Consider the following 27,041-nt stretch of genomic DNA (forward strand, 5'->3'; position numbering starts at 1 on the left):
AAATTTGATGTAGTATGCGATGTATAATCTGAGCAGGCTGACAGGCTGACCGCACACCTCTTTAATCTCTGCAGCAATGCTGACAGCACTCCTGTGCCTACCTTTCAAAAACAGCATTTGGACGTGATGCTAAACATGTGCACTCAGCTTCTTTGGACGACCAAAGCAAGGTCTCCTCTTAATGGGCCCTGCTCTTTTAAAATCTTCTTGTATCCTTGCCCATTTTAGCGCAACAACTCAACTTTTAAGATCCTCAGAGGGTTCTTTGCCATGAGGTGCCTTGTTGGAACTTTCAGTGACCAGTATTAGAGTGTATAAGAGCTGTACTACAAAATGTAACACACCTGCTCCCTATGCACACCTGAGCTCTAGTAACACTAACATGACATTTTGGAGTAAAAATGACAAGCAGTGCTCAATTTGGACATTTAGGGGTGTAGTCTCTTAGGGGTGTACTCACTTTTGTTGCCAGGGGTTTAGACATTAATAGCTGTATTTTGAGGGAAGAATAAATTCACACTGTTATATATGCTGCACACAGACTACTTTCCATTGTGGCAAAGTGTAATTTTGTCAGTGTTGTCCCATGAAAAGATATACTTAAATATCTGCAGAAATGTGAGTGGTGTACTCACTTTTGTGATACACTGTATGTTGTTAATTAGATTTGCTTTGTCATTTTCGGTCAAACCCACAGCAGTGCTGACGATCCATCAGGAAGAGAAACAGCAGTTTACTCCTGTTTTATTGATTATGATGGTGTGATCAGCATTATTACATGTTTATGCTGCTGTTTGGTCCAAAGTTCCTCCAGTGTATATAACCGGCAGCAGTTAGTCTTTAAAAGGTCTCTCACACAAAGGTGGAACACCAAATCTTCAGAATTAAACTGACTAATGCTTAAAACACAAATTTCCCACATTTTAGTATTCATTTATAGTAGAGGGTAGAGACATTTAAGGTTTTGTGAGGTAAAATTGTCCACCAAATTGTTCAGATTTCTTTTTTACCAATTTTACCAACATAATTATATACCTGTATATATAAAACCATTGACTTAAGAAAGCATAGTTCAGCACCTCTACTGTTGTTTGTAGTGTGACGTGTAGCTTTACTCATTCCCATACATTTTAGTGGTAAATCAGACATTTTCCATTTTATTTTTCCCATTTAAACTGTCTTTCGCTTTCTAATTCCCACACTTTTCTTTGTCCTCATATATGCACATTTTTTTTTAGTAACTTTGATATTACACATGATGTAATTGGTTGTTTGCGAGCCAGCTAACGTTGTTTCAGTAGTAAACAGAGTAAACAGAGCTGAGCTTCAATATTGTAATTTGATAAAGATAAAAAGTAAGTTTTGTAATAGTTTTGTAATAAAATAAATAAACTGCATTTTTACTGGTGAAACATTAGACTTTCTGGACAAACTTGGTATCCAGTGAGAAAAATCCACTTTGGTCCCCTATGCTGCACTGTAGACTGTGTTTTCGCACCTACCTTGTTTAGTCTGGATTATTGAACTTTTTAGTTTAGTCCAAAGCAATGTGGATCTACTGAACCATAGTCCAGTGTGAAAGCACTTTTCTAGATGTTTCTGATTTTCAGACCAATTACAGGAAGTTGAGGCAGTCTTTAAACAAACAGAAGAAAAAAAGAATTGGTATTGTTCGTGCAGATGTGTCACACAGCAGAATGTATACTAACTCTTCATTTATTTCCTATAACAGTAGCTTAACCCTTATTCATAAACAGAAACGAAAGGAATACAAGGAAAATCTTTTATACTCATTCTGCTGCAGGGCTCGTGTCCTGCAAAGGGGAGCCTGACAGAAAGCTAAAATTCGTCACAAAGCCGAACTTATAACTTTATACAAACCAATTACACAAACCAATCAAAATGAAGTATAGAGAGAGGCAGCCCACATAGCTGATGACGACAGGATGTAGTAAAGCTCTTTAGTCCCCTCACTAAACTATAGTGTAAAACCGAAACTAACCAAACCAAATGTACACAGTGTAACTAAGGCTATGTTTACATTACCAGGCTGAAGTGACTCAAATCTGATTTTTTGCTCAATGTGGCTCAGAGCTGTGCCTAATGTGTCAAATCTGATTTTTTAAAATCAGATTTGAGTCACTTTCATATCGGATTTGTATTCGATCCATAGACATGCTACATTAATGTGAACAGATGAATCAGAATTCATGCATCTTTTTGCTTTTAAGCATGTGCTACGTGCTTCTCTCTGGTATCCACACATCTCTTGGTGCAGCTGTGCAGCTAAAGCTGCAAAAACAGCAAAAGCAAACCGCCTGGCCCTTTTTCTCCTCCTCGACCTGAGCATGTACTTCAGACCAGCTGTTTACTCTCCACTCCAGCAAAAGATGCTCCACATAAGAGCTGCTAATGCATCTTTTTCACCGTTATAAAGCTACAAGTTGTCTCTCAAATATGACTTTTTTTTGTTGTTGGTGAAGAAGGCGATGTTTATACACGTTTCAAGGTGCGCATGTGAGGCGTTTCAGGGACAGATTTGTTCACATTACACACAGATACAGCTGACTTACATTTGTGAATTTTGTGAATGTGAACCATCAAGAGTAGTTGAGTGCCTCTGTCTCTGATCTCTACTGCACAGATGATGATTGTAAATTTGACAACATTTCTATAGAACATATGGGAATGAAACCACTGTGTCCATGTTATAAACAGTCACTGTTTAAAGCTCATACAAGATGTAGGCTGATTTGTGATTTTGGAGTAGACAATATGGCTATGTGTGTGTTTTGTAATGGTGGTTCCTGATCCCTATCACCATTACTAAGAAAAAAAACCTGTAGACCCAGGTTTTAACAAGTTTCTTAATGATTAACCATTTCACATTAATTTACTCTGAATGATCAGACATGTGTCTCAGTCACTGAATTAAAATGGATTCAGTGCTAAATCTGTTGAGACGTGACTGGATAAAGTGTTTTTTATTGTTTTTGTTTAGGTTTTTTTTTTTTTTTTTTAAAGATATCTCCTCTGACGTGTCTTTGGGGAACCAGTAAACTTTTCATCCGAGTGGTCCAGCGGTCTAATACGTTGACACTATGAGCGGGAGGTCGCAGGTTTGAATCCCGGTTATGTAGCTAGCCATCAGCTGTTGAGACGTGACTGGATAGAGTGTTTTTTATTGTTTTTGTTTAGTTTTTTTTTTTTTTTAGAAATCGCCTCTGACGTGTCTTTGGGGAACCAGTAATCTTTTCATCTTTTTGGTTCAAAGTCCATAAAAACATGAGACTGAACATTATAATTATAAAGTTTATGACTTTACAGGCTTCTTATCATCTCTCATAATCACATTTACAACACAAAGCAGATTAAAGTATAGAGTATATTTAACAGTCTTACTGTTCATCTACAGTCAGTAACTGGCACCAAGCCATTTTTCTTGTTTCAGCAGAAATATGTTTTCTCTGCATATTGTCACTTACTTTTACAAAATTGAAACTTGGATAATAGAAGTCAGTGTAAAAAGTTTTCAGTATCCAGAGTCCATTAATCATAATGGACTGCAAAAACAACTTCTAGATACACATGCTGCCAAAAAATTAAAATCTTTAAAAATGAAGAAAAAATTCGGCTAACAAGAAAGTTATAAGAAAGTTTAGCAATTTTTGCAAATGTTTGAAGGAAGGTAATTCTGTAATGGTACAGAAATAATGTCCCAGTAATGTTCTAAAAACCTGGTACATAATAATGTTTGCATCACAACATTATTTGAAGGTTTCTCACATAACATGTATTATACAAGTTCCCAACTCAGTTTCTCAGTTTCTGTTTCTACTCTGCATGGTTTAATATTTTTCATATTGTTCTTCATGCCAGCTGCATGCTAATCTAATTAGCATGCCTTATGTTAAAAATGGAGTTTTGGAAAAAACACAAACATTTGCATAATAGGGGTATTCTGCAGCCAAATGTGGGGCATGGATTTGTTTCATAACATAGAGAAAGCTTTTCAATTGAAATGAAAGAAAGCTTCCTTAAATTGTAGGAAATACTGTGGTCAACATGCTAACTAATAATAACTCAAAATTTGAATGTAATGTACAAAACGAAATAAAGCTCTGTGCCTCAGAGCAAACAAACAGAGGCTATGTTTTAAATCTGGGACAATAAAACACAGGAAAATGACATATTTAGTTACAGTTACATGTTTTTAATATAATTATTCATCAGTGTTTCAGTTCCATATGACTTTATTATAGTTTACTTTGTTATGATGCAATTTACTAGTAAAGTGTAAATTGTTGAACAGTTTGAAAGAAACATACAAAAATATAAATGTCAAAACATAAAAATTCCAATTTAGATGTTAAATCATAGTGATAATGCTGATTTCATAAAATAGGCTTAGTCTTGTCATTCCTAGTTTGTTCATTTGGGCTCCTTCTGTTTACTCCTTTCACCGATTCTCACCACACTGAGAGAAAGAGAGAGAGAATTAATGTATGCAGAAAATATTACATATTATATGATATACAAATACTTTATTAGTTAAAATGAAGTTAAAATGTGCCTGAAGCCTACAGTAAAATTTAACAATCTTTTCCACTTTTTAAGTGATTACAGTGCCCTCTATGCTCAGCCCCCTGAGTTTTGTCAGTTTTGTTAACTGAAGGAAAATAGATGACCTTCTGATACTGAAAACATCATGTAGTTTGAAATGTTGTTAGTGATGATAATCATCTAATCATTATAATCAGAAACATTTGAGTTATAAGGAATTACAGAGGATGCTGATAAAGGACTGAGTGAAGGAAGAGTGTGTAATAAGCGGGCCAAGCACTGAATTCTGAGGAACACCCTGAGACAGCTTGGAAAAAATTAAGAGAACACTTCAGTTTCTGAATCAGTTTCTCTGATTTTGCTATGTATAGGTACATGTATGAGTAAAATGAACATTGTTGTTTTATTCTATAAACTACAGACAACATTTCTCCCAAATTCCAAATATAAATATTGTCATTTAGAGCATTTATTTGCAGAAAAAGAGAAATGGCTGAAATAACAAAAAAGAGGCAGAGCTTTCAGACCTCAAATAATGCAAATAAAACAAGTTCATATTAATAAAGTTTTAAGTGTGCAGAGATCAATATTTGGTGGAATAACCCTGGTTTTTAATCACAGTTTTCATGCACCTTTGCATGTTCTCCTCCACCAGTCTTACACACTGCTTTTGAATAAATTTATGCCACTCCTGGTGCAAAAATTCAAGCAGTTCAGTTTGGTTTGATGGCTTGCGATTATCCATCTTCCTCTTGATTATATTACAGAGGTTTTATAATTTGGTAAAATCAAATAAACTCATAATTTTTAAGTGGTCTTCTATTGTTTTCCCGAGCAGCATGGACATGGTCTCAGTCATTTTTGACTGACCTCAATATTGTCCTAGTATATTTGTTTACATATAAATGAGTTTCATCTTTATTGTAGCCAACTGTGCAATGATCAATGCAATAATGAAGCCCCCATACACATATCTCTTAAAGTATAGTTCATTCAAATTTAACTCTCTTTTAAAAGGGTGTCATTTCATTGTTCTACTATTATGTGATCATTTTATCTATGGCATTACATGGTCTTAATATTTTTGGGACAATACATTTCTTCCAAAAAGGTATGGCAGGCCTAGAGTTGTTTGAGTCAGACTGTGAAAATAAAGCGATGGTCCAGATTAAAGCTGCATCTCAGATGTCTGAATGAGCTTAATGGCATCAGATTTAGCAGTGCGAAAGGAAAGGGGTTAGACAGGATCATGTGACAGTTTATACAAATGATTACAGGACACAATGTTACCTGAAGGCTCAGAAAGGTGGCCATCCACTCAATAAACTCATCCTCATTGTCACAGCAAAAATACCTACAGACACACAGAGAATAATCTCACACCTGTTCACATTCTGTTTTTTTGTAACTTAAATCAATTCTAACTTAACTCTTTTATGCATGAATTGTGACAACATAAATCAGGATTTTTTTTTCCAAACAGTAATACATGTGTCTACACTTGTGAAAAGGAAGTATACGTAAGAGCATTAACAATATGTTCAAATTAGATAAAGAATACTAAAAGTGCATTTTCAATTTCATATACTTTATGAAAATACACATTAAATATACTTTCCCTGTATTTCCATAAAATGTATTTTTAAGCCATGCTTTAAATTATACGTTATGTTGATAGAAACTATATATAGTGACATTAAATAAGTGCACTTTAGTGTATTTTTTTCAGTGTCATATATATTTTTTGTCATTTTTAAGTGTACACAATATGTGCATCAATACGCAAAGTAGTACATTTATACTTCAAGTGTATTAAAAAAGGTATTTAAAAAAAACAAACAAAGTCGTACGAAAAAAGCACTCAAAAGCACAATTTAATGCTTTCATGTTGTGTTTAAATATATAGCTTAATTACAACTGAAATATACTTAAGTTGCCATAAGTTGTTCCACAAGAGTACATTTAGTACGTATTAAAGTACTTTTTTTATATATATATACTTTTCTGTATTAAGAACACTTTAAAAAATATATGCTTAATACACTTTTCTTTTACAAGGGTACTCAGATACTCAGAAAATACATTTGAGTGTTCACTGTTTACAAGTATCACATTAACAGCCCAATGAATGGACAATGTAATATTTTACAAATAAATTAAGTAAAATTGAAACTTTAATGCTGCAGAACAAATATTAGCTGTGTTTTGGTCCCAGAATCCCAGAATCTGATGGTCTTGGTTTACCAAATGGTTTGTTGCACTTGCAATTGTGCAGGGTTGTTTGTTAACATCCTTTTAAAAGGCGGTCATGCATCATGCATAACAGTAAAAGTGGAACTGGACGCTAGTTAAAAAATGTTAAACTAATATAATTCCTGCACATGGTGAGTATTCCTGGGGTAATTTTCTCTTTTATGGGGGTCCTCTTTGATTTTTATTCCCGTCCGGAACCACCATGTACGTGTTTTTCTCAGACGTCCTCTGAGAAAATGACAGGCTGAATTATGTACTGTTTTTCGCTGAACTCCTCTGGTGATTTTAGTCCCGTCCGGATGTAAATCTCTGAGTTTCGTCTCCTCGCATTTAATAAAATAGCTATTGTTCCACTGCCGCTCACCGTAATTACATTTTGGGCGCACGTTTCCACGGAGATGCACGTAAACACAACAGCCAGTGGAAATGGAGGAGCTATTAAACATGATGTCACGTGACCAAGAAAGCAAAAAAAAAAAAACTCACCGGTCTTCCTGTTTTTTCAAATTACAGTCTAGATGCAAGAGTTTATTGTATTACTGAGTAGATGAGTGAAATATTTTTTACAGACGTCCCCCTGAGAAACTAATCCTGTCCGGATGGGGCTTATGTGTATAACCAGTGTTGGACCCTCTTATTTCAATCTGCCATGAACACAGAACTACTGGAGCTCAACACACTTGAAGGAGAACGCTAACTGCTAATATGGTTACTCAGATAACAAACTTTTTTTGAAGACTTTTTTATTTTATTGTTGTAATTATACAGTTAATCTTTATTTAAAAACAGAACTGAAACCACTCACCACTGCTGCTGACCACACACTAGAATTAGACCCCATCTAAAACACACAAAAGAATAAAGAAAATTGACTCACTTAACACGGGATAGTTTGTAGTGTAGTGTTAAGGGTGTGGAATGTGTGTGTGTGTGTTGCTGATAGTGTATTGTGCATGTATTACGGTGTTGGGGGGGATAGTTTGCTCCTGTAGCCGTAGTAGAGCGTCCCTTCCTGCACAGACCACTCCTTCTCACACAGTGAGCTCTGCACACACAAACACACAGGTCCTTATGATTAAATTTATAAGTAATTATGAAAATTGTATTATTACTGTATTTACATCTTACCAACACCCACGCACCTCTTTGTCTTTATACAGTTTTAAAGTCCCTTTGGTGAGCTCACACTGGTGGCTGATGAAGTTCCTGTTTTTGTCTCCTTTTACTTCACACACTCTCAGTGTTCCCACCTTATACACCTCATTTTTACCACCTGAGTCACACAAACACACACAACACACTGTTAGAAAATGTATCGTCTGCAAATTCATCGTTTGAAATAACATAGCTGGGTAAAATAGAATATGCAAATCTGCTTGTTTTACAGTAGTTATCACTAGTGCTTGAGTTCTACTAAGAGGAGTTTCAGTTGCTTAAAGGAGCAATCAGTAGGAAATGAGAGAAAGCATGTGAAATGGCTACAGCTGTTCAATGTCATAACCCCAGAGAGAGTTGTCTGGCTTGCACTCCCCTCCACAGACACCAAGTTTACTCAGATTGCCAAGCTGAACCTACATGAAGTGCAGGACAAGTTCAGTAACTTTTACTACAGCAAACAACGTTATGAACCAGCTCATGTGGATTTTATACAACTTAAGGTAGCCAGCGCTATGCAGTGCAAGCTGTGATAGCCTAAGCCAAGTTGCCCACATAGATTTATGTGATATATTGCAAAGTTCTAGTAACAAAATACTGGCTTTAGCTCTGCTGACAAGAGATGATAGTGCTTGAACTTTGCATGTTTCCTTAATATCTGATGACACATACTAATAATTTTATCATATACTACTGAAAAAATATACCCCTTAATTATCCTTTAATGTGTCTTGGAGATATGGGTGTGTTTTATCCTGCTCTAACATGTGGTTCATATGTGGCTTAGACTACCTTATGAGTGATCACTTGCATTTTTTATATGGATTGGTTTTAACCCTTGTGTTGTCTTGCGGGTCAAAAGTGACCTGATCATTAGAAAATGATACTTTGTTTTTGTTTGTGTTTCCATGTGGGCTGCACACCACTAGGGTAGATAGTCTTATACGCATTTAAACACCAGAAAAAAGTTCAAAGGCCACACAAACTCTCTCTAATACAGACAGCATCAAACATCATAAGAATGACTCCAGGGATAACAGTGTATTCAGCTGCCCATGTCCAGCACATTTCATCCCATTCACCTTTCTCCTGTTCATCACACCAGCCATAGAAAAAAATCATCCTGGAGAATATAAATTTGGAGGATTCAAAATTCAATTAGGCTGCTTTATTTTGGGGCTTTGGTAGGGCGGGTAATTTTTGACCCCTAGGACAAGGGGAGTAAACAGAATGTTAAGATCGCACAAGGGTTAGCCTACATTTTATTCTAGTTACTGCAGAGACCCTGTTGAATTTAACTGAATTACAATAACATCAGTTTTTTGTCTTTTTAATACAGCTTTACTGTTTTCACACTGTTAGTGTGTGTGTGTGTGTGTGTGTGTGTGTGTGTGTGTGTGTGTGCGTGTGTGTTGGGAGGGTTCATACTGAGGTAGTTTTTGATGTCGTTGCTGTACTGGCTCTTTTTGACCAACAGGTGGCAGTCCGGGCCTAATGAGAAATAAAACGGCAGCACCTTTTCCTCAAAATGCAGCTCTCTCTCTGAAACACACACACACACAGAAAATTTATTCAGTTTTTATATGACACACATGTAAACATAAGCATATAAATAAAGCAATAAGAGAAACTGAATTAAATTGGAATAATAAAGTAAAATGAAGTGTAGCCATGATTGTTTCTCAGTCCTGTTCTTGGAGGCACCATTCAGCTAATCAGCTCACCCACAATTCAAATCACTGGCAAGCTGCACATGGTGTGTAAAAACAGGGAAACCACTAAAGCGTGCAGGACAGTGTGCCTCCAGGACCAGGGTTGAGAAATATTGGATTAATGTGAATAATTTCTCACCCATCTCTTCTTTCTCCTGAACCTCATAGCAGGTCCACATTTCTTCTGCAAAGGGCTCTATTCCCCGCATCTCCAACACTTGCAACACCAGTTGCTTTGCTGTTACATTACTACCCACCTAACACACACACACACACACACACTGTTTTATATGCTATGATTTTTTAGTCGAACACTGCAATCTAACACAGCAGTCACAACAAATACCAGTCACATCTAGGTTTTGTTTCAAATGAAACATTTAAACAGCCACATAAACTGTATATTCTGAAAAAATAAAAAGCTAAATGAGGTTGTCACAAAGTCAGTTTATAGAGAGCCTAATTTCAAATCCCCTGTTATATACAAAAAATGACTGCAAAACACTAGAGGGAGCCCATAAGAGAGTCCTTAATGAATGGAGCTAAATGGCTAAAATTTTTATTAAAAATACTAATTAACACCATAACAGTGTAGGTGACACAAACCCCCCTTTTTCTTCAGTAAAACATGTTATTTATATTCTGAAAGCAGGACACTCAGAAAAGCTGTCTGTCCACACTTTACTCAACTTAATCATTTTAGATCAGTAACAGGAATCAACACAAATTCTGCAATGATTTGATTGATTTGATGATTATGATTTTTATTCTTTATATATTGACAGTTGTGTAAGGGTGTGTAATATCAGGCAGAAAATCGACAAAAAAGCCTGCCTGTTAAGGGGTTAACTACTTGTCCAGGGCCGTTTCTCAATACGGTGTACTCAAGTTTGGATTCCTGTACTTGGCAAGTACAGACTTGGTAAGTTTGGTTAATGAGTGCGGGACTTTTATTCTGTAATTGGAACAGCTGTGTACGTGATGACGTCACTCTCTCAGGGGAGCAGAAAGCATGTTCTGAAAATGTAGATGCCCATTTTTCCATAGTCACTTTTTTAAATAAATAAACCACATATCTGGTCTAGTCTAAACCCCTACATTCTCGGCTAAAAATAACTTTAAACTATATTTTATTACACAGCAGTATTTTTTTTTAAATGTATAACATACAGGTAGGTACTTTCTCCTCCGCCGATACTGCTGTGAGGTGCATTGTTGGCTATTGGACTGTAAGAAGTCCACACAAGTCACCTTCCATGCATCCTCGATAATAAGGGAGGAGCAAGAACACATCCGTGTATCTTTAGTGTACTTGGATAACTGCAAACGTCTATACAGAGCAGTACTTGAGCTGCAGCTGATGACATTTCCGAGTCCACAAGACCACAAGTACAGACAAGAATGCAGATTGAAAAACGACCCAGGATGTACCTGCATAGTCCTATTTGTCTACAGTAAACGGGTTTTGGCCAACAGAGATGCTATAATTGTGAGCTGTGAGCTGATTGGTTGGTGAGAAGATACTGAAGATACAATGAGATACAATGATGCATTTTGTTACTGAAACATTTGATGTTGCTCTGTGTTAAGGATATCAATGTATTAGTATTAAAATGATAAAATCTTGCTCAATTGCTCCATATAAATAGAAAAAAAACTCATTCCATTTAGATTCACTCTGGCTTTCACTCACCTGCACAAGTAGCTCCGCCCCTTCCTCTTTCTTCTCGATATAAACAGCGCAGATGCTGAGCGAGGGGGCGAACTTTGAGGATGTCTGTCACACATAGGTTATTAACATGAAGTGAAGCATGTATAAACAGGAAGTGATGCACATGAAAAATTCAAACAGTTTAAAATACTACAGGTTTTCAGACTACAGCTGGGTTCTAACGTCAAAGCTGCATCCTAGGTTGGTTGCTTTTCTCATCTGCTACATCATAGAAAGAGGGATTCTTTTGTACACAGCTGAGAAACACAGCTGTCATTCAAAAGTTTGTAATTAATTATAAATTCATAGTAAAATGAAAAAACTGACAAGTTTCACACATTAGATTATTCCATATGTGTGACCAACAAGCTACTAAGAAGTCCTCAAAGTACAGTACTACCGAGGACCTGTCCTACCTCGACTGCAGGCTAGATTTTGGAACACAGCTAATGTATAAGATATTTGCTAAAATACAAGGCAACCAAGCTGTACACATTATCCTTTTGACCTCTCACCTGGTCATTGATTTTGTTTAGGATGAGAGAAGTTGCATCCAGTTCCTTCTGAAGCTCCTCCTCTGGGACCTGGAGAACAACATTTATTTAAAGTTCTCATTCCATCGTTTTTTATTCATTTTATACAGTCTAGTTGTGGTATCAAGTATGAATGAATGCCATGTGAGTTGTTTCTTGTAAAAAAAAAGTGCTCAGGTGTTAGCCCTGCTTTAGATCACTGATTTAAAGGTCTTTGAAGAAAGACAGGTTTTGGCTCTTGCTCAAAAATATTCATACATGCAAATATATCGACGCTGATTGGCTTACTGCGCTGCGGCAGAGAACACTACCTAAACTCTAACCTCAGACTTGGTGATTTGGTGCTTGGGTAGTTTCACTGTCGATGCCCCAGAGTCCGCTCTATATCATAAAATCTGACGTGAACGGCACATGCTTTGACCAGAGTTCTGTCGAGTTGTGCTACCTTGTCTCAGTAAAAATGCAGAATCAACCGGAGATCCGATGTAAACCTATAGTTACTTACACAAGATAGCTAACGCTAACTAGCTGTGTAAACAGAGCTGTAAGCTCCACCTCGCTCAGGACCGCCTGTAAACTGACTGGTTGACGTAGACACCTAACATCTTGTCTGATCAACTCGTTTTTCTGAGGATTTTCTTTTACTAGCTACTGCAGACAGTGGAGGCTGAGGAAGAGTTTCATATGCAGCATACATATACAACTTGGCAAAACTTATAGTATTTAACAACAAACTAGAAAAAGTGAATTTTAGTGGAAAGAGACCTTGAAAATCTACAAGCGTTCCAAACTTTAAATATGTAATGTTTCTAGTAACCCATGTTACAGGTGTTATATTAACTTATGTTTAAAAGTTTAGAGTACCGTATTTTTCGGGCTATAAGGCGCACTTAAAATACTTATTTTTTCCCAAAAATCGTCATTGCGCCTTATAATGCAGTGCGCCTTGTGTATGGATTTTGCTTGTGTTTACTGACCTCGATTTTTATGTGGTACACGGCGCTCTGTTGTGCAGAATTCCTCACCCACGCCAGAAAAAGATCCCCCTCTTGGGCTAGCGCGCGGTTACCTTTGACTGCCGTACTGCCTCTCAGCTGTGGCTCAAGGTAGCTAGTTTCCACTGTAGCTCCGTGGCCAGAACAAGGTGCCGGTAAACTTTCCTTTCCACCCGTTCTGGGGTAATAGCACGAACCGTTTCTTTTTAGCGCCCACTTCTAAGTAAAGTTAACCTCTTAACACGCGCTGGCCCACCGGCGGGCCAGAAATATTTAATATTTCATAACTGGCTGTGTTTCTGAATAGTTATGAACAGTTACAGGTTCAATATAGACATCCAATATACCATTTTAAAGCTTAGAATCTCTGCTTTTGAGCTATTTAGCCTATTTAGCGGAATATCCTTTCAGAAAATAAACATTTAGGGCGAAATATGCCTTGGTTATGATTTTAATAATTCATAACTCTCATATTTGCGTTTATCGTTCGTCCATATTTCATCGAATGCGGTCATGTCATACACCATTCGAACCGTCTGGCTCTCCGGATTCCAGAACTGTGCTTTTACTGTAGGATGTATGTTTCATGAATTAGAGCTGCGTCAGAGCGCATGTTTCCAGTAATAAAAGGCTCTCCTTTTGTCCGGGGTTAACCTCCGGTCACTGCCGCCACCCCCCGAACACACACCCGCGCTCAGCCACAGGTCCTACCTTCAAAACGCGTCCAGACTAAAGAGAATCCATCAATCCAGTCTCCTGTAATCCACAGTTATATCCAAACAGCGCTGGAAATCACTTCATCCAGAAATGAAACTTATCCAATCTTTATCTCTGTTTTAAAACCGTTTTATTCACCGAATTCGGCACAACACGCTATTATAGTCAGAAGCCTCGCGGAGTAATGCGGTACTTGCTGTGCTTCAACATAATATTATGGTCTGTCGGAGCGTTGCGGCTACCGTTGTCAGGAGCCTCGCGGAGTAATACGTACTTGCTGTGCTTCAACATAATATTATGGTCTGTCGGAGCGTTGCGGCTACCGTTGTCAGGAGCGTCGCGGAGTAATACGTACTTGCTGTGCTTCAACATAATATTATGGTCTGTCGGAGCGTTGCGGCTACCGTTGTCAGGAGCGTCGCGGAGTAATACGTAAGTTACTTGCTGTGCTTGTTGATTTATTGCTCAGAGATGTTGTTATTTTTCACAGATATTGTGAAGGATTTATTGCTCAGAGTTATTGTTACTGATATAAATAAAGTTTCATTTAGTGCGCCTTATAATCCAGTGCGCCTTGTGTATGGACTAACACTAAAAATAGACCGTTCACTCATCGTGCGCCTTATAATACGGTGCGCCTTATAGTCCGAAAAATACGGTAAATCACACTGCATATTTGTTGTTAAATTACATTACAGATGTTATAGCAATGTTACATTAATTTACATGCATTTAAATGACAATAAAGATGTTATACTAGCTCAGTTTGGAGGTAATACAGTAACTTGTGTAAAATATGTTACAGTAACTTATATTACTAACATTACAGTAAACGTTGCTACAGATGTTTACACTAACTCGTTATTAATGTTGCAGTAACAATTGGTACATACGTTACAATAACTCACTCTTTAGATGTTACAGTAACTTATGTAAACAATGTTACAGTAAATGATATTTCAGATACATATGTTACATACAGTAACATGTTTATAGTAACTCACATTAAAGATGGCACAGTAATTCTGTATCATTTCCTCCACCACTGTGTAGGTCCTCGGGTCAGACCCATCAGTCTGAAAGAGTGTTGGTCCAAACACGATTCCCAGATTCCCCATGGTCATCTGATTGAACTCGGACAGATGGTGCACACTAATACAAACAGCAGTAAACAGTACAGACATTCACATCAGAGACACACACAAACGAAACAAAATAAACAATTGAAAGCATTATTGTGGATGTTCCCATTAAACAGTTAAAGGGCACAGACTTCTCATTTATGTGTGTAGTTGGCCCCTAATCCCAGGCTCAGAAACCATCCGCATGTTGAAACAGTATTCGTTTGTGGCAAATAGTGGAAGTGAAAATCAGAACATTCATTTAAAATGACAGTAGCAATGTTCTTGTTGTTAATGTAAGTAAAAGGTGAAATTTGGTAAAGGTGCAGAGGAGAGTAGTACCAGTAGAGATGGTTGAGTAGAACTTTCAGTGTCTCTCTGTTGACCTCGGGCAGTTCAGACAGTAGATTCTGATACATGCTGAGTTTAGCACGGTGGTGAGATACATCTGAAGAAAGCAGCACACAAAAAAATATAATAAACATGCACTGTTACTCATTTTTTTAGTGTAATGTGGTAAGGATTAAAAGTTTTTAGTCAGTCTTTTTCTCAAATCAACTTTTCTAAAATCAACCATGTTTTATATTATCGTAAGTCTTGTGACTCACGCAAATATTAACTTGAACAATGTCTACAAACAATAGTAGAGCTACGGGAAGTCAATGATGTTTTATGTGACTGTTTACAAACAATTTAAAAAAGAACACATTTTGCAGTTAATATGCCTTATATGGTCCTTACTTTAATATGTACAGTATTTTAAACACAGGTAGCACTTTGAAGTCATTATATTTAAAGATTTTAATACAAACAAGTTTAATAAATACACATTTTGTAAGAAGTATGTAATATTTATTGCATTAATTTGATCTAAAACAAAGGCAAATATATAGCAGTAAAACTGTGATTCTTTGCTATACAGGGTGGTAGCAAAAAAAGGGGGGTAAAAGAAGCTTATAAGCAGAGTAGAACACAAAATGTATTCTATTAAAAAACATCAAGAACAAACAGTGTGGCAGATAAACTGTTGATGGGAACAAAATATGTGAGTATCTGATAAATCACAGTATTGATATACAAATTATTAGTAACTTAATATGTAATATTGTAATATTGTAATATTGTATGTATTGTATGTAAACTTCACCAGAAGCATGATGGAAAATAATCTCAGAAAGAATCTAGTTGCAATCTTTAAGTTGTGTAGTAAATGCACGGCATTAGATACTAAACTAGATATATCTTAAATGAGTTAGATTCCAATAGGCAGTTTCTGTTAAACTGTCTGTTAAACTGCCCCTTAATTCAATGTTTAACTGGTTTAGTTTCTAACTGATTCACAGTTTAACTGATTCAGAGTCAACTGATTTTGAGTCTAACTGATTCAGAGCTTTGCTGATTCAGAGTCAATCTGACTCAAGGTATAACTGATTCAAAGACTAACCCTTACAGAATCTAACTCATTGAACCAGTTAGATGCTAAACTAGTTAAAATATCTAGAATCTAAAGAATCTAAACAGTTTAAGGCTTAACTGAATTCAGAGCCTAGCTGAAACATATCTCAAATATATCTGACTAAGGGTTTAACTTGTTTAAGTTTTAACTGGTTTAGCATCTAACTTTGGTACAGGGTCAAGTACAGTTGAAGTACAGTGCCCCAAAATTTTGGTTACAGAAGAGGTAGGATGATTCCTACCCCTTTTAAAATCCTATGTCACACAATGACATTGAGCCATGCACCTATAGTGCGCTGTCCATTTCTTTAATTATAAAATGATTAAAACATTTTAAAATGAATTCTGAAGGCTTTCCATCATTTTTGCCCAATTTACTTTACGTATGCAGTGAACTGTGGTTAACCAATGGATATGAAGGATACATTAGTTGCGTCCTTTAAATCATGCCAAACGTCACCTGTATTTCTAGGCTGTATATGAAAGATCCTTCAGTTTGGAACTTTGCAGTAGGCATTGGTAAACAGCTCACATTTAATTGATTTAAGCAGTGTCTGATTGATTCTGATTTTTTGGGCTAATTCGGGACATATGTGCCTATATGTGTGTTTTACTAACCTGCAACCTTGAGCCAGTTTCGTGAGTTATCTTCCCCATTAAACACTCCACCTTTGACCTCTCTAAGGAAGCGTTTTAGGGTGCTTGCAACATCGTCCACCCCGAACTTGTCGGAAAAACATACATTCCGTGCGTCTTGCTGGAAACTATCCAGCAGTGCTGACACTCTTGAGGTGGTTCCACTCTTCCGATAGATCCCTGCTGACATGAGACCTGAACACATACACATGCACAGTTTAACTCGGGTGTAATCCGTCTGCTGAGTATACTGCATATAGTGTGTGAGTGTGTTTGGTGTGTGTGTGTGTGTATGTCTGTACCATGGCGGGTGACGTATTCGATGCAGCGCTGGACGGTGATTGGTATTCCTGATTTGGTGAGCTGTTGCTGAGACAGCATCTCATTTCCGGATCCTGCACCCCGCCGGAGCGAGCTTATCCACCCGGGGAAATGCGGCCTCTGGTCAAAAGAGAGGTGCACATATCCCCCCCTCCACCCCAACACCACATCTCCTGCACCATCGCCTATAGCTGAAAACACACAAACACACACACACAGAAACACAGGTGTGAATATGAAGCAGTTTTTTTATTATATATTTTTTCTGTCCTAACTGGAGCAGCTTTTGCATCTAGACACCTGAGGCATCAGATTGCATCTACTGCAAGAAGAAGCACTGATAAAAACTACTGAGAATTTAAAATGAATGTACCTGCTGCTCCAAAACATATACTTAAGCAATAATACACTCGAGGTTTGTGCTATAATATGTAATATTGGCACTGCTGTGCTGCAGTCAAAGGTGGCCATAGGCAGAGTACTGTAGATCAGCACAGCAGTGCTAATATTACATGTTATAGCATGAACCTCGAGTTTATAATTGTAATTATACCACAGTTCCATTGTCGCTGTTTGTTAAAAGATTTTGAGTTAAAGAGGAAGAGAAAATATGATCTATTATCATATTTTATATGGTTATAAACACTCCACAAGTTAAAATAGTTCCATTCTCTGTTCCATAGCTCTGTTTGGTTTGTAAGCGCTGCATTGTTGCTATGTTACCTGTATTTGGCGGAGTAGTACATGGAGAGCTTTGGTTACAGTGCATTACGGGCTGATAACAGCACTCATAGAGCACCTCTCAGCCAATCAAATTGGAGGGTGATAGCTAATTGTGGTATAATGCACCATTTAAGGTGGAACAGAAAATTCTAAGGTGCCAGAATGTACCTGCTGCACTGTTCTATTGCTGCTCTACTAATGTCCTTTGTGATGAGAACTGTAAACTTAAACTAAAGTACAAATACAACCCAAATCCTACAAATTTAGGACAGTATGGAAAATGCAAATAATGCAAACAGTCTTTCTTACATTTACTTTATCTCTGATTTAGTTACAGATTAATTATATGCCCTTTATTTCATTTAATAATACAGCTCTGGAAATAGAATTAGAGACCACTTAAAATGATGAGATTTTATCAGATTGAAAAACTCTGGAATATAATCGAAAAGAAGATGGATGATCACAAGCCATCAAACCAAGCTGAACTGCTTGAATATTTGCACCAGGAGTAAAGGCATAAAGTTATCCAAAAGCAGTGTGTAAGACTGGTGGAGGAGCATGTGCCAAAATGCATAAAAACTGTGATTAAAAACCAGGGTTATTCCACCAACTATTGATTTCTGAGGCCTTAAAACTTTATTAATATGAACGTATTTGAGGTCTGAAATGCATCTTTTTGTTAATGGGAATACAGTTTACTGGGTGTTATGGTTGTTATTAATGGAAGGATAGGTAAGAGTCCTTCTAGGTTACCAGTGTGTGTGAGGCTTACTCAGTGTGTGTAGTCGAAGAAGGTTGATGTCCTGTACAGAGTCTTCCAGAAGGACCTGCAGCATGGAGCCACTCAGACAGAACCAGCCGGTCCCTAAGCTCCCTTCAGTGCACAGCAGACGACCCAGCCGATCACAGAGTCCACACACACTACTGAGAGCTGTAGGAAGCATAGCCTGAGAAATGAAAACACACAAAGTTGAGCTTCTTTCTGTGCTTTCCAAAGTTGTCTGGTAACACTATTACAACAATTTTAAGTGTTTTAACACCACAATAACGTAAGAATGCATGTTAAAATTATTCTGATTACCATGGAAATAGCTCTAAACCACTCCTTGATAGTGACGATGTCATCAGCTCCAAATAGGTAGACCCGTCCCGCATCCGTGTATATTTCAAGGGTGTGTTCAAACCTGCCAGACAATCAAATGAATATGATAATCACACATAACAATCTCTCTAGGCTGATGTTTTTATTACATTTTAAGGGGTGTATGAGTTTGTGTATGCGCACAGATGAGATGGACAGCATTACCCATGATTCCCTGGGCTGTTGAGAGACAGGCAGATGATTTCACTTGTCTTCATACTGCCACACCGGTGAGTCATTTGCTCGGTTTTATAGTAGGTGAACATGCCGGCATTGAGGGAGCACCACCTCTGGGTGAACTCTACAAACACACACACTGCATTATATTCATGCTGCTTGGGAAGTGCTCTTAGCCAAAGTGTCTTACATCTGAAAAATGAAACACGAGTAAGGGTGCAGTTTAAGAAGTCTTGCCCAAGGTGGTAAATCTTACTGGTGTGGTTACAGTGTTAATAAATGGTGAGTGTGAGTTTATAGATAAATGGTGAGTGTGAGTTCATAGATTAGTTTTAATATGTGGAAAATAATCAGTCCTTCACAGCCAACAATTCTATTTTTTGTCAAGTTTTTCTCCTATGGCCACCTTCTCCCCCTATCACTAGAATACTAGCAGATGCCTCCTCGTGTGAAATCAGCCACCATTCCTTTTTTTTCAACTTGCTGCTGATTTATCATTACCGAGTAGCCAGAGCACTTAACCCACAGATGCCTGTGCTGATCAACATCACCTTGTGAGGGATGTGAGGAGAGAGAGCGCCATCTACTCAGCCAGAGAGAGCAAGGCCAATTGTTTTCTCTCTGACTCTGGCTGCTGATGGCAAGCAGCATGACCAATTGGAACTAGCAATATTCAGATCACAGTGGCAGTTCCTTAGTCCGCTGGACCATTCGGAGCCCTTCAGCTATGAGTGTGTTTTTAGAGGGATTTCTTCCCAAATGAATGCCATCATTACACCCCACCTGAATCTCACACGAATCCCATCTACGCCACATTAGCAGTGTACAACCATGATGGGGCCATGAAAAACCTCTTGGTCCCATCTTTGACCCTGATGGGGCCCATAACTGACATACTGATATACAGCTCTGGAAAAAATGTGATTTTTTTATTTTACCAAATTGAAAACCTCTGGAATATAATTAAGAGAAAGATGGATGGATGGATCACAAGCCATCAAATCAAGCTGAACTGCTTGAATTTTTGCACCAGGAGTAGCTTAAAGTTATCCAAAAGCAGTGTGTAAGACTGGTGGAGGAGAACATGCCAAGAACAGGAACACTTTAATTAAAAAACAGGGTTATTCCACCAAATATTGATTTTTTTTTTTTTGCATTATTTGAGGTCTGAAAGCTCTACATCTTTTTGTTATTTCAGCCATTTCTTATTTACCGCAAATACATTCTTTAAATGAAAATATTTTTATTTGGAATTTGGGAGAAATGTTGTCCGTAGTTTATAGAATAAAACATTGTTCATTTTACTCAAACATATACCTATAAATAGCAAAATCAGAGAAACTGAAGTGGTCTCTTATTTTTTCCAGAGCTGTATGTGGGGCCACCATGAAACCTGTGGACAAAACCTTCTGGTTTCTATTTGGAATACCTATACAGCACTTCATGGGCATGTTATCTGGGTCAGGAGTAAATCATATTAAAATTGTGATGGAGGGGTTTGACATGTGTATGTGTTCCCACACCTCTTAGGTGTTTCAGTAAATAGACTCCACCCACCTGATCTGGGTTTCTGCTCTGTGATTGGTCGATTAGCGGAAGCCACTTTGAACAAGTACCCGCTCAGAGAGGGTGCAGTGTTGACCTCTGACTTCACAGTGTCTGCACAAAAAAAATCACAATTTTTTCTCATACCAACATTTCAGAGGCTTCCAAGTGGCACAATTATCTAAACATTAGCTAACAGTCAGATCCTCATGAAAACAACACATAAACCATATTTTCTAATTCACTTTTTATATTCACTTTGTTGATGCCACTTCGGTAATGTTACTGATGTCAAGGGTTATTTGCCTAAAGGGGTCTCAGTATGACAGGGTGGAAGCAATACTTGGACACATTTCAATGGCAATTTATATTTTTTATGATTTTATTTAAGTTTTTAATATCTAAATGAATAATAAAATGTCTAAACACTTTCAAAACTTTAGGAAAATATGCTTAAAAAAACTGTAAAAATGTACAAAAAGTACTTTAAAGTGAAGGTTAACATCCCTCTATATCTGTAATATTAAGTAAATTCAGAGTAAATTTTGACAAAGGCATTCCTACATTGTGTTTGTATAAAATTATGATATGTAAAGAATTATGCTGTGGACAGCAAAGGTATTTATTTTAATGCTGAACTAGAAATAACTATGTAATATATACTTTTCTGAAGAAACCACACAGTCCATAGAATATGAACAGTGTCAATCTAGAAATTAATGTTTTTGTGTGAAAGTGTTTCAGTTGATTTCAGTTAATGATGGTGTACTAATGCAGAGCTCAGCAGAGTAATATTACAGAATTTTACAGGACAATATAAGCTATTCTCCCTCTTTTCAGCATCACATCTGTTTAAGGTACAAAATACTTCAAAATATAAGAAAGACTCCTAGTCTAAACTTTACTAGGGCTTGGAAGTAAGTATTAACACTGACTCTTGTATTAGTTCGGTGCTGTGTTATCCTGTTAACACTTCTGTGTGTGTGTGTGTATACCTGATTTCTGGTTGTGTTTCAGCAGTTCCACCTGATTTGTTTGCCCACTGTGCATTGCAAGGGCAAGAGGAGTAGGGAATTCTGGGATACCAGTGGAGCTGTTTATATCTGCACCCGAAAACAGCAGACGGAAAGTCTCCACAATATTACTACCCTTTACTGCAGCACACAGCGCCTGAGAGAGAGAGAGAGAGAGAGAGAGAGAGCATGGTGAGAGGGTTTTTGTTACCTTGTTTCTGTTTAATTGTCAAAATGAGTTACGACACTTTGGTAATTTCCTATTACTGTAAATTATACTACAGTTAGTTCCGACTCTGCAATGTGATTGGCTGAGTGCCAAACAGCAAACACTTTGCTCTATACAGTGAAAGAGACGTGTTCCAAATGTCCTATTATCCTCATAACACCTAAAAATGGAAATTCTGTGTATTACTGACATTGTTGAGCGCCTCCTGCTGGCCGGAGAGATGGTGCTGTTTCCGGAAAGTTCCTTTTAGGTATTTTGCAGTGGCATAGGCAAGCCGCTCGCTGCTGCTGGACTCCACGTTCAGAATCTCACTGCTGGGAATGTTTTCCGCCCAGAAACTGTTTACTTTACCATTACCTAGCTGCAGAAACAGCTACCAACAAAAAATACATTATTAGTGCACAAGACTGGATGATCTGCAATATATGTAGAGAAATATTTTACTAATGATAAACATAAGAATAATAAAAGAAAATAGTAACACACAACTCAGGAGCAATGAGTAGCATCCAATCAGAGCACAGAAAAAATGGCTTCTGTGTATTACATTGTAGTATGGCACTTATGCATTGTTTAGTGTTTTGTAATTGTGTATTGTTGAGAAGTGGTAGTAGTACTGCGTGGTGTTGTAAAGCAAAGTTTATTGTTGTGAGGTGTTGTGCAGTATTGTGTAGTGTTGTTTAGGGTAGTGAAATGTTTGGTAGTGTTGTGTAGCATTCTGTAGTGTTGTGAAGTGTTGTGTAGCATTGTGTAGTGTAGTGAAGTGTTGTGTAGCATTGTGAAGTGATGTTTAGTATTGTGTAGTGTTGTGAATTTTTTTGTAGTATTGTGTAGTGTTGTGAAGTTTTTTTGTAGTATTGTGTAGGGCAGTGAAGTGTTGTGTAGCAATGTGTAAAGTTGTGTAGGTAGTGAAGTGATGTGTAGCACTGTGTAGTGGTATTGTGTAGTATTGTGTAGTATTGTGTAGTTATAAATAGATTATAAACACTACTATTAATGCTTCTGAAGAATTAAAGCTTTAAGAGTTTGGCTTATATTTTATACTAAAATATAAAGTTCACGCTGTCTAACAGGAGATTATAGAAATAAACATGGCAGAAGTTGAGCTGAGCAGCAATTCTGGAGGAGAACTTTACCTTTATCAGATCTTCAGTCCACAGCTGATCATTCCCCTTCAGACTGAACACTTTAGACACAGAGGGCCCCAAACACCTGTGGGCATCTGTCACCACACACACACACACATTCTGCTCTGTATCGCTAATAAAATAACTATTATATTATGTATGTATTCGTTTGTGTGTACCTGCACATCGTTCACACAGCAGAACACACAGGTTGACTGAGGCCCACTCTGGCGAATCAGCGCCACAGTCTGCACACACACGGTTAAACTCCTTACTCCAAAGTTTCTCACACACTCTGGAAACCGGTGCTGAACTCCTCACACACTCCGCCAAACACGCGCACCACCGCTGCCGCTCAGCTTCAGACTCCACCACAAAACTAAAACACACACACGCACACAAATAGGAACATAAGAACTACCACTTAAATAGGGAAGATTTAATAATATCTAAAGCTCTTGTAGGGGACGATGAACCTTTGCTTTAACCGGGAATGGTTAATGGCACCTGCCATTCCCAAAGGGCGTGATAATCTATCACTTTAATAGAGAAAAATTAATGGTACCGGGTAGTCCAGAAGAGAGGAATGAACTATCACTTTAATAGGGGTGGATTTACGGTACCTGAAGGTCCGGTAGGGGGTGATGACACTGAAGGATTTGCTGGACTCCTTCAAGCTCGCCTTGCTCAGATCAATATCAGTGATGCCCAAACCATTCATGTACTCCTACACACACACAAACACACACACACACACACACACACACACTTTAATTTCAGGAAAAATGTGCTCATAGTGCTATACATTTAAATTTAGGCGATACAACATGAACACACACCTGTCTATTTTTAAACAGATAAATTCTGTTGTTGTTGATAACAGTGTAGACTTTAGTGCGTGGGGACGTCATCTCCAACAAACCCTCAGTTTTGGCTAAACAAGATTTAAAAAACACTCCCCCACCGCCATTCTGCTGTCGACGACGCAGAACTTCTTCCAGACTTTTTATCCATTCACTTCGCGCCTCTACAAAACACACATTTGAAGAGATTAAAGATTAGGGATTAGAGATTAATATGGAGATTAATTTGTAAAGATACTTTGCTTTATCAGTTGTAAAAAGCACAAATAATCATTTGGATTTAAATTTTATGTAATCAGTTGTAGAGGATGGTGTGCAAAGAGCAGATTAAAATGACTTCTTGTAGCGTTTAGTGTGTGTCGATTAGGGGTGGAGTGTAGGGATTAAAATTTAGTGTGTGGGGATTATAAAGAGTGCAGTGTAAAGAGATTGCTTGTAGGATTAAGTGGGTAAATATTACTGTGGTAAGATTGAAGATAAGTGTGTAAAACTGTAGGGTATATTGTGCAGAGGGTATGTATAGGGATTACCTTGTAGGGTTTAGTGTATATAGATAACTGTGGAGGGGTAAGAGATAAGTGTGCATGGAGGTCGGTCGGTATATAGGGATCAGTTGTTTAGTATTGTGTGCAGAGAGTAGTGAAGAGAGATTCATTTGAAAAGTTTACTGTGTTGAGATTGCGGTCGACTACTCAGAACTTCCTCCAGACTTTTTATCCATTCATTTCGCATCTCTACAAAACACACATTTGAAGTGATTAAAGATTAAAATTAATGAATTATATATTATTTTAGATATTAATTTGTAGAGCTACTTGTTTTCATCAGTTGTAAAAAACACTTGACAAATAATATTTATAATATTTTTTATGGAGAGTGCAGTGTAAAGAGATTGCTTTTTAGGATTTAGTAAGTAGCTAATAGTGTGACAAGATTGAAGATTAGTTTGTAAGTTTGTAGGGTATAGTGTGCATAGGATATTTATAGGGATTACCTTGTAGGGTTTAGTGTACAGAGATAACTGTGGAGGGGTAAAAGATTAGAGTGCATAGAGGTTATAGTCAGTATATAGGGATCAGTTGTGTAAATATTGTGTGCAGAGAGTAGAGAAGAAAGATTCCTCTGTAAAATTTACTGTGTAGAGATTACTACGAAGAGAGACATAGTTTGCAGGGATTAGGTATTAGTGTGCATAGGAATAATAGATTAGAGTGTAGGGATAAGTGTGATGGGATTAGGCATTACTGTGTATATATTAGCTGTAAAGGGATTAGGCCTTAGTCTGTAAAGATTAGTGTGGTGGGATTATGCATTACTGTGTATATATTAGCGTAAAGGGATTAAGCATTAGTGTGAAGGGATTAGGCGTCAATCTGTAGAGATTAGTGTGAGGGTATTATGCATTAGTTTGTAGAGGTTAGTATGAAGGTATTGGGCATTAGTGTGTTGAGATTAGAGTGAGGGGGTTATGCATTATTTTGTAGCGGTTAGTTTGAAGTGATTGGCATTAGTCTTTAGGGATTATAAATCAGTGAGTTTAAGGGTGAATCCCATTTCTCCCCTTGGCCCTACCCCTTACCCCTACCCCTCTGTTTTGCGCATGCACGTCAAGGGGTAGGAGTGTCCCGATTCCTGTTAGGATGAAGTGGTAGGGGTAAGGGGTAGGGCTAGTTAGCCCTTCAAACGGAGATTTTCCAGACCCACACTTCGTACCGAGGGGTATGAGAATGACTGGCAAGATGGCGGAACAAGCGACCAAAGAAAGTATTTTCCATGTTAAAAATTACGATTAGCACTGTATTACCTTAGTTTATTGTGTAGTTTTGATGTTTTATGGCTGAATTCTTCGTAACAAGCATAAAACGTTCGCTAGTAGTTCGTTTCGGTAGCTAGCTAGCTAGCTAACTTTCCCGTTCCACCTTAAATGGTGCAACAGATGGCAGGCGCTACCGCATTTAAGGCGGAACGGAAAAAATAAATCAAATAAAAAAATAATCAGAGCTAATTTCAGCTCCCCATCACAGAGGAATTAAGGAATGGACAATATTAATTAATTTCTGCACCTCCTGCCCCCTTTCTGTACACATACAATGCCCTAAAGTTAACTAGTAAACCAGCAGCTAGGCTACTGAACTTTAGCGCTCCACTGCTATCATCACATCAGCCCAGCAGGGTCACCTACACACCACCGCTAGTAGCCTGGTCATAAATCAGTGCTATTTATTTATGTATTTATTGTTCATTGACAAACGTCATTGTGATATACCAGTGATTCCTCTGTCACTGAGGACCCATATTCTTGCACATTATATTGTTTTTGTAACACATTACCTGCTCCAGGACCAGTGTTGGGAACCAGTGTGATATACAATTTCTAGTATATTATGGAGGCTATTTTCAATAAGATTCACCTTTCACCGGGTGCTTGAAGGGTTGTCCCAATTCCTAGGGGTAGGATTTTACCCCTTCCCCTTGTAACTCCGTTCCAAGGGGAAGGATTACACTCGAAAAGAAGGGGTAGGGGTAAGGGGTAGGGCCAAGGGGAGAAATGGGATTCACCCTAACTCACGGTTGGATTCTGTTTTGAATAAAAATGTTCGGTTCAGAGTGATGAGCTCGAATCGCTGATCGCCAGCAGGCTGAACTGCACTCACACATTGCAGAGATATCATCCGCTTAGAGTACACCTCCTAGAGAAAGAGAGAGAGAAAACACAATGGAAACTGAACTGATAGGCTAATACTCACCGACTACTGTAAGACTGTAGTGGTGATAACTTGACAGAATACAACATAAACTGATTTGTCAAACCTTGCTGTTTTGAAAATATCTCAGATATTTATGATCCAGCTGCACCCATCGTCTCTGAAACCTCTTCCCCCTGAAAACATACACAATACAGAAAACAACAGATAAACCATCCTGTTAGAGATCAGTGTGTATGGTTTTGAGGTATTTGGGGGCTAAAGACACAATGGGAAAACTTCCTGTCAACTTCATGATTTCTAAAGTTTCATATTTTGCCAGCTGCAGAAATCACAAACCTGG

General features: G+C 37.7%; 1 protein-coding gene across 3 annotated transcripts in view; it reads right to left on the reverse strand.

Annotated features, from left to right (window-relative positions):
* The window catches only part of arap1a (ArfGAP with RhoGAP domain, ankyrin repeat and PH domain 1a), a 248,677-nt gene that overhangs the window by 219,177 nt on the left and 2,459 nt on the right, over positions 1-27,041 (reverse strand). Inside the window, exons 4-29 of one of the 3 annotated variants that reach the window (XM_049477271.1) lie at positions 26,805-26,874; positions 26,563-26,683; positions 24,662-24,727; positions 23,970-24,157; positions 23,754-23,857; positions 23,310-23,509; positions 23,140-23,225; positions 22,194-22,376; positions 21,757-21,931; positions 20,774-20,875; positions 19,205-19,340; positions 18,980-19,082; positions 18,671-18,845; positions 17,154-17,363; positions 16,834-17,046; positions 15,103-15,208; positions 14,644-14,791; positions 11,910-11,978; positions 11,377-11,460; positions 9,823-9,940; positions 9,400-9,513; positions 7,959-8,089; positions 7,779-7,861; positions 7,622-7,657; positions 5,854-5,917; positions 4,193-4,477 (exon numbers count right to left, since the gene is read on the reverse strand). The exons of 1 other annotated variant lie outside the window; for it this stretch is intronic. In XM_049477271.1, the coding sequence (XP_049333228.1) occupies positions 4,460-4,477; positions 5,854-5,917; positions 7,622-7,657; positions 7,779-7,861; positions 7,959-8,089; positions 9,400-9,513; positions 9,823-9,940; positions 11,377-11,460; positions 11,910-11,978; positions 14,644-14,791; positions 15,103-15,208; positions 16,834-17,046; positions 17,154-17,363; positions 18,671-18,845; positions 18,980-19,082; positions 19,205-19,340; positions 20,774-20,875; positions 21,757-21,931; positions 22,194-22,376; positions 23,140-23,225; positions 23,310-23,509; positions 23,754-23,857; positions 23,970-24,157; positions 24,662-24,727; positions 26,563-26,683; positions 26,805-26,874 (3,103 nt within the window). In that variant the 3' untranslated portion in view covers positions 4,193-4,459. Of the gene's footprint in view, positions 1-4,192; positions 4,478-5,853; positions 5,918-7,621; positions 7,658-7,778; positions 7,862-7,958; positions 8,090-9,399; positions 9,514-9,822; positions 9,941-11,376; positions 11,461-11,909; positions 11,979-14,643; positions 14,792-15,102; positions 15,209-16,833; positions 17,047-17,153; positions 17,364-18,670; positions 18,846-18,979; positions 19,083-19,204; positions 19,341-20,773; positions 20,876-21,756; positions 21,932-22,193; positions 22,377-23,139; positions 23,226-23,309; positions 23,510-23,753; positions 23,858-23,969; positions 24,158-24,661; positions 24,728-26,562; positions 26,684-26,804; positions 26,875-27,041 lie in introns of those variants that run through there. One more of the 3 variants, XM_049477289.1, reaches the window with a different exon arrangement.

This window comes from Astyanax mexicanus, chromosome 1 (genome assembly GCF_023375975.1).
Source record: "Astyanax mexicanus isolate ESR-SI-001 chromosome 1, AstMex3_surface, whole genome shotgun sequence".
NCBI lineage: Eukaryota > Metazoa > Chordata > Actinopteri > Characiformes > Acestrorhamphidae > Astyanax > Astyanax mexicanus.